The sequence below is a fragment of the Sciurus carolinensis genome, chromosome 13, assembly GCF_902686445.1.
Source record: "Sciurus carolinensis chromosome 13, mSciCar1.2, whole genome shotgun sequence".
NCBI lineage: Eukaryota > Metazoa > Chordata > Mammalia > Rodentia > Sciuridae > Sciurus > Sciurus carolinensis.
Window position 1 is genome coordinate 12,863,307 of NC_062225.1, and position 11,333 is coordinate 12,874,639.

Here is an 11,333-nt window from a genome sequence, read left to right on the forward strand (position 1 = left end):
AAGGATGGAAGGGAAAGAAATCCGAACTGTCATTAATCTGAAAACATGATTAAATGTGTAGGCAATCCAAAAGAAGCTGCAGATCAATTATTAGGGTAAATGAATGAATTTACCTAGGTTTCTAGGTATAAGGACAACACAACATACAAAGATTAACTGTGCTTCTATATATCAGCAACAAACAGACTATAAAAACACAAAAACCATACTGTTTTTGTGAAATTCGACACACCCATTTTAAAATTTTTATAAAAATTTGAAGAAGTACAAAATATAAGACACCCAAAAGGAGAAAGACAACATGAGAAAGCAAATTTTACCACATATCAAAACTGAACTATAAATTCAATAAAATTAAATCAAGATTTCAAAAGTCTTTTTTGTGAAAATTAGCGAGTTGATTGTAAAATTGTGTGTAAATGGAATTAGAATAGCCAAAGCAATATGTAGTCAAAGAAAAGATCAGAGAACTTAAACAAAACTCATAAGACTTACCCAATGTCACAATAACTAACCCGGATAAACAGAACATTACGCTACAGAACACTGCAGAGTTCCCAAACATACCCCCAGACAAATCACAACATGATTTAAGTCAGAGATGGTATGCCAAGCAAAGTGGAAAGGAGAGGTAAACTATAAGTCCATACAGAAAAAATTAAATTCGACCCCTAAAAATTAATGGAAAAGAAAAAAACAATGAAACTTTAAGAAGACAATAGAAAATATCTTGTTCCCTTGGGGTATAAAAGGATCCTTCAATAAATCACAGAAAATTCTGATTATAAAGGAAAAAAATTAATAACTAAACTACATTAAAATTAGGAAGTGTGAGAACTCATGAGAATAAAAAGGAAAACCACTGACTAGAAGAATTTATATAACTAACATATAAAACTAACCATTGGTAACCAGAAACTACTGCAAAATAGCACAAAACAGACAAGAGGACAGCAAACCACCCATGGACCAAATTCAGCCCACTGCCTATTTTTTGGGTTTTTTTTCTTTTTTTTTAATTAAAATGTTCCTCAAACACAACCACACCCATGCATTTCCTAGTGATCAAAACTGCTTTTGTGCTACCAAGTAAGAGTTGAAGTAGTTGAAACAGGGACTACCGGCAATGCCCAAAATATTTACTATTTTAACTCTAAACAGAAGAAGTTCAAGAACCTCTGGACAAGACAACCAAGTAGAAAACTAGACAAGATACTTCCACAAGTACTCCACAGAAAAGAAAATTTACACACACACACACACACACACACACACACACCACTCATATCTAATGGTCAACAAGAAAAAGGAAACAAACATCACTTATCAGAGGAATGTTAACTGAAGCCAAAAGACCAGGACTGTAGGTGTAGCTCAGAGTAGAGTCCTTGCTTTGCATGCCCAAGACATGGGGTTCCATCCTCAGCAACACAAACACAAAAACACACGCACACACACACACAAAAAGGCTAATACTACAACAGGAACAAAAATAACTCTTATACACTGTAAATTGCCACACCAGTCTGAAAAATGATTCAGCACTCTGATCACACATTCTCTGAAGTATCACTCTTATGCGAAATGCTTCAGAAAATTGCATGTACAAATGAACCATATGTGAATGTCTATATCAGCCTTATTTCTCAGATCCAAAAATTGGAAACAACTGCAAAGTTCAATGATGAAATACTATAAAACAACAAAAATGTATGAGTTAGAGGAACGTGCAACAGCGCAGATGATTCTCACAGGTTTACTATAAATCTCCAGAAGTTGCACACAAAATACTATGCTTAATATGATTCAGATTAAATAAAGTTCAAACACTGGCAAATACCATCTGCAATGTTGTTAAGCCAGACAAGCGGTGATCTTTGGGAACAGGTAGGAACAGTTTTTGCAGACTAGCAGAGGGAGGCTGGAAATCTTTTATGTCTTGACCTTGGTGAGAAAGTGTAAATAAAAGATGTGTTTGCTTTCCAATAATTCATTGAGCTTGTTTACTTAAGATCCGTGTATTTTCTTTGTATATGTTATGCTTCAATGAAAAGATTTTTTTAATGCATGCCAAACACTGGTACCTAAGACACAGAAATATCTCAAATATCCTATATGTCAGCAAGAAGCAGGAATTCAGATATGGCAATTACACATGAAAAAAGTGGTCAATCTCACTAATAACTAAGGAAAAGCAAACTAAAACAACAATAAGAAGATATTTTATACCCACTTAATTGTTCTGTAAAACTTAAAGTCTTATAAAACAAAATCCAACGTGTTTGTAGGGAATCTAGAATACTCCTGGTTAGTATATAAACAGATATAAAATTCTGTAGTCATTTGACATCAGTAAAGTAGAATACTTCACACATATGTATCTCTGGACTGGGGATCATGTACACTGGAAAAACTCATGCTATCAAATGTACACTGTAGGACAAATCTGAAGATATTCATTTCCAAATTTGTCATAAAAGAGGAAAATGGAAACAACCTAAATGAACATGAAAAACTTAATAGAGGAGATCAACAAAAGCAAAAGGCAGCTTTTTGAAAAAACTAATAGAACTCACAAGTCTCTTGTGAAATTAAACACAAAATATGTGTATGTGTGTGCGTGTGTGTGAGAGAAATAAGAACTAAAGTTGAACCTCACAGAAACAGACATGAAAAGAGAAGAGATGAAAAACAACTTTCCAGTATGTATGAAACCATGAACAAAATGGGCATTTGCTTAGGAAAAAAAAAAAAAATTCTTACTAAAACACCCAAGAAAGAGTACGATCTTATCACCACCAGGGTGGAGGAGAATCATGAGATGAAAATCCTCCAAAAAGAAAATTTACCATCCAGTACTGATAAGTGCAACCAAAAACTTAAGGAAAAGGTCATTCCAACCCTAAATAACCAGGCTGCACGCCTCCGTGCCAAGGATGCCCTTCCATATGGGCAAGTGCCAGTATAGTCGTGAAAAGACGGGAAAACATGAGCTGTAGAAAGATGAGCCCAGGAGGCTCTGTCTGCTTGAAAATGGAAGAGTTAGACTCTCCCTAGGGTGTGTGTCTGGGTAGCCTTACTCCAGGACCATGCCCAGCACTGACAGTGGGAGGCACAGGCTGGAAAGGTGTGCCCGGCAGGTGCAGAACAGGAGCCCGAAGAGGTGTCCCCTGGGTGCCTCTGTGTGGTCTGTGATATTCGACCCACTCGCACACACCAGCCATTTGAACCAGTTAGTGTTGGGAGGGAAGGGATACCCTGAAAAATACCGATAATTGCAGGCATGTGGAGATACAAATAATAAGACATTGCAAAGTCATAACCGGAAAGCTTAAAATAACACATAATTGGCAGGGTAACAATATCAATAGCTAAGACAGGTCTATCTTAGGCATGTAAGTCTCTTTTCCAAATCTGCCTTAAAAGAGTCAACTTAATCTAGAAAAACCAAGTGGCATTTTTTAAAAAAGGAGAAAAAAATAGCATTAGGATTTTTTTTTTTTTTTTTTTTTTACCTTATACCACATTATTGAAGCCAAAACGAAAGTTTCTGGAAAGTCCAGATGACAGGTCAGACTATCAATGAATCCAATATGTAATATTTGTTTGTAGTCGTCTGATAAATTGGGTAGACTCCTTCTGGAAGTGTTACACCAAGGTTTTTCAAAAACAGTTAGGTTTATCCATATTCTGAGACAGTCGTCAGCATTCCTGTAAGAAAACAGCAAATTGAAACCTGTCGTCTTAATTTAATCATTCAGTTTATCTCCTCATTTTTCATATCATTTTCAAGGTACCATACCAATCCTTTCTTAAGAGAAACAGTTCGCAGCCTACAAATGACCCATGACCAAAGGACAGATGACATGTATACAACGGAGAAACTGGATAACATCCTAATGAAGGGGTCAAATTGAACATGGCCTCAGAGGGGGAAAATGGATGCCATGGATAGCAATTCGCTGAAGAGGACACAAAACACTTAAAAACCAGCATCCCAGTCAAAGAGGCACTCCCAAACCTAACCCAAAGGAAGGCTACATTATCAAATAATTCCCTGTGCTCCTTAAAAATATCAGAGTCTTGGAACACAGGCCGAGGAACTGCTCCAATTAAAAGAGGTGAAAGATTTATGGAATCAAATGCAATACATGATCCAGTAGAGGACTGGATCCTCTACTGCAAAGAAAAGAAAAAGTTGTACAGTTCCTTGACAGAACCATTGATAAGATTAGATTAGAAGCAACAGATTAAAGTATGTGTGATTAAATTTTCTGAATTTGATAACTACTCTATGATTATGTAAAAAATAACCTGTGAGTAAGAAATATACATTTAAATATTATGCAGCAAAAAGGGTAGGATATGTACAACTGAAATGGTCACAAAAAATACTGTGTATATACATATTATGTGGAGAGAGAAAATTATAAGGAAAATGTTCTTAAACATGGAACTCCTTCCCTTTTGTGTACAATAAATCAAAACGCAGTCTGTAAAAATAAAAATAAAGAATTTTTTTTAAAAAAATGGAACACTTGAGGAAGGGTAGATAGGATTTTACTATATTATTTTGCAACTTTATGTCAACTTGAAATTATTTCAAGATGAAAAAGTAAAAATATGTTTGCTGTATGGGTGTTACAGATCTGAGAAAATTCATGTTTATTCTTTTCCATGACAAACAGTGTCTTTGTTTAATTTCTGTGAAAGATGATTTTTCTTCATTTCATGACTCCCAGATTTCAGGGTTTTAAATCCAGCTCCAACATCCCTAGGAATTTATGTGGAGTGTAATCTCCAACTCCAGTCAGGAAGTCACAGCCTAGACTATAGCTGGAGAGCAGAGACCCATAGGCCTCAGCAGCAGAGCCCTAGTGACCAACGCTGAGGAAAGGAGCCCAGCAGTGCAGGCACTGACCACTTCCACTGCGTACCACTCAGTAAGCAGTTCTGGAAATGCAGTCTGTCTGTTATATGGAAACAAGGAATCTGGCATGAGTCCTGTGGCTCTTGGGTTTTCCTGAGACAGAGAAAGGCATCCACAAATGCCACAGAACCAAAACAAGACAGGGAGAATGGAGAACCTACTTCGCTCAGGAGTTGGGTTCATTTCCACTTCATCTCTGTCAAGCCAGTATTTCTTCCATTTTACAGATAAGAGAACCAAGGTTCAGAAGATCAAATAACTTGTTACCATCATGCAAGTTAGTCTGAGAGTCACAAAATTCTGACTCTCTGATCAAATGTGGTCCACAGATGGTTTTGCTCATGAACAAAATTGAAAACTCACTCACATACCACACACACACACACACACTCTCTCTCTCTCTCTCTCTCTCTCTCTCTCTCTCTCTCTCTCTCAAATAAATTCAAATAGATGGCTACCTTTGGTAAGACATGCCCTTTCTAATTGACCACAGAACCTTTCAGGCTTAATCATCTCCTTCCACTTTAATTTCAAATGTTCAAAATTAGAAAACAAAAATTCAAAAGGTCCACCAGGTCTGTGTCCCTCATTAATTTATTACCTAGCACATCACCTTGTCCCTCATTAATTTATTACCTAGCACATCATACTTGAAGCTTACTAATTTTTAAAATCTCCACCTTAAACAGTTCCCTTATGAAAAGGTCTGTAAAGAGGTTTATTCTTATCTGGGTATACCACTTGTTACAAAAACTCTTGGCATTCCAAGAAAGGTGGCAGCAATAATATTGGTATGATCACACTTAGTAGGTTGGCCTGGTCTGAAGCATCATTTCAATAGGAAAAGAAGCATTTCATGTTCTAACCATGGCTTACAAATCTGTTGTACTTTAAAATGTGTTCATTGGAAATCATCTTATGACAACCTTAAAACTATACGATATTTTTGTCACATTGTATTTTCTATGTTTATTGAGAATTTTCGTAAAAGATATGCATATGCTCACATAAAGAGAAAGATACAAAGGAGCTAGTTCCACTTTAAATAAGGAACTTACTTTATCACACACAGGTAGATGCCTGAGTCTTCCAATTTCAGGGGAAGAATCAAAATCCAGGTGTGTTCCTGGTGAATTCTAGACTTTTTGTCTTTGGAAACGGGGGATTTGCTAGCAGGAAGGTACCACATTACATTTACTTCCCCATATGTGAGCGGAGGATAGGTGCAATTAAAAGCAAAGGGCTGGTCCGCTGAGGTTGTCTCATGCTGCATATCAGTGTCCTTGCAAGTGTCTAGGACAAGAAAGTGAAAAACAAGAATAATTAGCCATGAAAGAAAACTTGAGTCCTGCTGATGATTCGTTTACAATAAATAGCCTGCTGATTTGAAAGCATAATTCCACTTTCTTCAAATCTACCCATCCTGGGTTCCCTCTTCACAAAGACCTCTCCTATTTGGAATGATTTCCTTCTTTCCTTTCTTAGACCTTTAATTCTCTGTCCTCCTCCTCAGAGAAAAAACAACAACAACAACAACAACAAATCCTCTACATCCTGTTTTCTTTCTGCTCTGCCACCCAATTACTCTGTCTTCAGTAAAAGGTATCCCACCTTTAAGTGTGTTGTTTAAAAAAAAAAAATCGGAGTCCTTTTCTACCGAGCTACTTTGTTTTTCTTAGAAATTTGTTCTGTTGAAGGTTTATTTGTTTTTAACCCTGGATCATAAAATAACCCTTTGTCATGGAAGCGAACAGTACTATCTCCATTTGAGCACCTCAACTCAAATCTTGAGTTGCATGTTTACCTAAATTCTCCCCCTTCCCAAAGTCACCTCGAAGCTCCAAAGTGGCAGTTGGGCCTGAGCATCAGATAATTAGGGACTAAAACTTTGCCATTTCCCCATTCTGCGGAATTCTGCCGGATCATCTAGGGACAGAGTAACTGACAAGGATCGGGTCTCCGGCCATTCCCAGGAGGTCTGAACAGGGGGCTAGAGCAACGACTGGCCTCCCTGACTGGCACCCCCTGAGTCCCGAGGGCTCCGCACGTACCTGCTCGGACCAGGAGTGGGAGAGCGATAGACACTCCGCAGAGCAGCAGGGACCGCGTCCTCATTCCGGGCTACGGGGAAGGAAGGAGAGTCGGCCCGGGAAGAGGCGCGGCGCGGGCGGCGCGCCCAAGCCCCAGAGCCCCGCGCCGGCCTCCGCGCCCTCGGACCCCAGGGATCGCGACACAAGCCACCTCACCCGAAGTCCCCCGCCGTTTTCCCCCGAAACTGGCCTCTTCCCCGGCCCTTCTTACTCCCGGTGTCCGACCTCGGGAATCCGGGAGCTCAGACCCGGGGCGGAGGGGGATCGGCGGGAGCGGTTGGGAGGCGGCGGTGGGGACCTGGTGGCATTCCTTTCTGCCACCTGGCAGAGAGGCAGGGTTGGCGTCCAGCGCGCTCACGCGTGTCCCCGGTTCCCGGCGTGGCGACCCGGGAGCCTCCCCGGCGCGGCCGTGGCCTCGGGATCTGCCCGAGCCAGACGCTCTGAACCCAAATCCAAACCCGAACCAAGCCAGCCCAGCCGGTCGGGGAGCGCCCCGGAGCCCTGACGTCTGGCCTCCTGGCCGCGCGCATTGTGTCACCTCTCCCTCCACATCTCTCCTACCGTCAGCGCGCCACCTGCGCTTGACTCAGCTGCAAACTCCCGGGGCCTCTACCTGCCTGCAGGATCCCAGAGGAGCCAAAGCCTGTCCCGAACCCGTCAGGGCATTTCAGAGCCGGGGCGCATCCTCTCCACGCGGGAGGGGCAGGCCTCCCTTCCCCAGTGGGGCGCAGGGAGGGAGGGGGAAGTGGCTAGAAATCACAGACAACAAGTTCTTCATCACTAGGCACGTCCACTTACATCTTCTCGATCGTCTCTGTAAATGAATTATTCATTCTTTCAAATCCATTTGGGCAGTTATTAACATGCCCTGCATTCGCCTATATGGAATTATGGAACGTCCCACACGTGGAAGCCATCCCACTGGCTTCTAAGGAATGTTCTTAGTCTGCCTGAGTCATGCTCTTTAGCTTCTGTGTAGCACACACTCCGTGGTAATCCTCCATACCTCTTTAGCCTAAAGACTTCGGCCTAAAACTTCTCAATAGACCAGGTCCACAGGGACCTGTTACTCTGGCCATTAGGAGACACTCCAGAGTTATCTCATGGGCACTGAGAGACAGGAAAACTTAAAATGCAATTTCCATTCAACAGATTCATAGCCAAAACTCTTCCTAGTAGTTTTTGTGGGATTAAAGACAGTGGGGTGGCGGGGAGGAGCCATGGAAACAGAGAGAATGCAGTAATTGTCTTACCAGCAAAGCATCCTGGGATAGGCCAGTGGTTTGCAAATTTCTACACTTAGAAAGTATCAGGAATTTCAAAGCATTTGTGCTTGTGTGTGTTATGCCTACAAACATTACTATACTGAAAATTATAAGGAATAATTTTAAAATACTTTCTCATTAATTTTAAATAAAAACCCTATTACATGTTAAAATAAATATTATGCACTTTATGAAAATAACTATACTTTCAAAAACAAACATTGTCGTTGCTCTACATGTTTACAAATTTCTTGAGTATCTGGCTTAAAAGAAGATTAAGGGAATTAAGATTCTCCCATCTGCTTCTGTATCCAGTCTCTTATGACATAATAATCATGTCATCTATGAAAATGCCACCTTACACTAATGAGAATAAAAAAGTCAAACAAGGTCTTACTATGATTATGAAAATAGTTTTGATTCCACAAATAGGTCTCTGGGAGTCCTCTAGGGCTCTCAGAACTTGGGGACTTCTTTGTTAAGCTCTAAGTGAATATCTTTATTACTTTCCCCTAAAACCAGCATTGAATGAGGCTTGTCTGAACATATGCACTCTTCAAGGTTTGTCTTCATCCTAAGCAAAACAAAGGTGTGACTAAATAATGTGATTCACATAGAGAACTGAGGCAGGATAGAAGAAATAAAAAAGATAAAAAGAAGACGTAAAGGAAAAACAAGGAAATATAATTTTATTTTAAAGTTTTACTTATTTTCCAGGCCTGTCACTCCCCAAGTCAGTCTCTTTCCCAGGACTGTCATTCCCAAATATCTGGGAAATCTGTAAATCTATCCCATGCACTGTTAATGAGCCTATCAGTAAATAGATTAAGAGGCATACAGGCATTTTTTAAAACCTGCAATTTAGGAAACTTTTCAATGTTATGTACTGGATTAGATAGTGGAGATCCCGTGTCAGACTAAGATTCCTAAGAATGTATAGAATACCATAAAATGACTTGAAATCACTAGACTAATGCCATCCTCTTAAACCTTCCCATATCACCCCTCACCGAGTGTCCTTTAAAAGAAGAATCAGGAACTGAAAACATGTCTCTCAGTCTCAAGATGTCCCACATTCTCCCTTGAACATGTATTCTTTGCTTCAGAAAAAAAAAAAAAAAAAAAAAAAAAAAAAAAACGCCCTCTGTCTCTGCCAACACATTCTTTTTGTGTTGCATGTCAAGGACCCTGCTTGTCCTGAGTGGGGCTCCCCACTCTTAGGGAAGTCGTTGGAACCTTCTTCCAATGACATTTTTTCTTTAGTGACAGAACTGTTGCTTTGAGCAGTGTTACAGGTTATTTCTGACTCTCTTTATTTATGCTGTCTTTTTCCAAGTGTACCTCATGAATATCTGCACTTGTGTCCTCTCTTGTTTCTGTAGTGTGAGGACTTGCATGTGCACCTACTCCATATGAAGTAGATGCTCCAAAGTTTGTGAGGTTAGGACAAGTCAACCCCCTGTAGTGCCGATTCTTATTGGACCTTACTGCCATTGCACTTTGCTAATGGATCTGATCACACTTTCAGGTATGGTTAAATGCATTTTCTGATATATGAAGAATATGGAGAATGAATTGTTTGGTTTTTGAAGACAGAACTGATTTGAGGATTGTCAACTATGCAATTAAAAACATTACCTTAAGTGAAATAAGCCAGACACACAAAAACTAGTATTGCATGTTCCCTCTCATAGGTAGAAATTAAAAAAAAAAAAAAAAGTCAACTTGAATGTAGAATAAAAACTAGTGGGTTGAGAATGAGGGAGATAAAGGGAACCTGGGTTTGATTAACTCGAGCTGTATTTGTATTGAAATATCACACCGAACCCCATTCCTATGTACAATTAATACATGTAAATTGAAAATTTTTTAAAATTAAAAAAAAGAAGAAACTGTAACATTTATTGCAAGTCCTCAGTTACCCTGAGAAATTCCAGAAACTGGATAACCTGGTTTGCTAATGAGAAAGGAACAGGAAGAAATTCAAATGAAATTTCTTTTCTAGAAGTTCCTGGTGGGCAAGGTTAGGTTTACTTTGTGAGGCACTTGACAATCACTCCATCTTCCTTTCTGATTTTAAATTTCCTTTATGATTTTAAATTTTTCTCCCAAAATGTAAATGATACAATATTTAAGGGCTTCAGAATTTAGAACAAATCGTAAGTGATGTTAGCAAGGTAAGGTCCAGCTTTAGAGTCAAGCTTCCTGTGTACATTTTCTCTTTCCCCAAACTAACTGTCCAAACTTGGTGCTTATCATTCTTCTGTGTGTGTGTGCATGTGGGGAGGGGGGTGTGTGCTCCTTAAGCAGAATATTCTGTTGGATAAAGATGCCCCTATTTATATGTGCATCTCTTTTGGACATTGAGTTAGTTCCAAATTTATATTTTTGCTTTTCGAAGGTGTGCTGCTGTGATAATTCTTTTATCTGTATTTGAGTGCAATTGCAGGATCATTGTGAGGTAGGATTAAAGAGAAGTTGTAAAATAGTAGCAAGGAGACAAAAGGAAACTGTAAGTTTAATCTGTGAACCCTGTGCTGAAGTTCCTCACCAGTCCCTTTAACACCAGATCAGTTTTTCTACCAGGTATGTCGCTCCCAAACATCTAAGAAATCTACAAATCTTAGAGATATTGTAATTCCACTCACTAATGGAAATTGTCCTGTGCCCTGTTTTACATTAGCCCACGTCATGTACTAGCACATGTGTTTTAAAATAGATTAAGTAAAGGTTTCACCAGGATGAATGTCCTAAGGAGGTCCCCCAAAAGAGGGGGACCTCAACTCAGGCTGAGTATCCTTGACGTCATTGTAAGGACATCAGAGGGACTTCAGGATGGGTCAAAGTGAGGCACAGATTGAACTGATTGAGGGAAAGAAAGAAGTGCACACTCTGAGAGACAGGAGAGAGTGTGGGCATTGGAGAGGAACAGGCCAGCTACTTCTCAGCTGGGCATATTTATACATGTAAGATCAGCATTAAGGGACAAGAGCTGAGAGTGTGTTTTTAGTTCTCCTTTGTCTTGATATCTGGGCGTGTTGCCATTTC

General features: G+C 39.7%; 1 protein-coding gene across 6 annotated transcripts in view; it reads right to left on the reverse strand.

The window, feature by feature from the left end:
• The window catches only part of Il1rl2 (interleukin 1 receptor like 2), a 43,462-nt gene extending 35,460 nt beyond the window's left edge, over positions 1-8,002 (reverse strand). Inside the window, exons 1-4 of one of the 6 annotated variants that reach the window (XM_047521834.1) lie at positions 7,819-8,002; positions 6,982-7,051; positions 5,989-6,223; positions 3,516-3,711 (exon numbers count right to left, since the gene is read on the reverse strand). In XM_047521834.1, coding sequence (XP_047377790.1) covers positions 3,516-3,711; positions 5,989-6,223; positions 6,982-7,045 — 495 coding nt within the window. In that variant the 5' untranslated portion in view covers positions 7,046-7,051; positions 7,819-8,002. Of the gene's footprint in view, positions 1-3,515; positions 3,712-5,988; positions 6,224-6,981; positions 7,052-7,245; positions 7,558-7,581; positions 7,722-7,818 lie in introns of those variants that run through there. The other 5 variants (XM_047521831.1, XM_047521832.1, XM_047521833.1 and 2 more) reach the window with 5 other exon arrangements.
• Between the last annotated feature and the right edge of the window lie 3,331 nt (positions 8,003-11,333).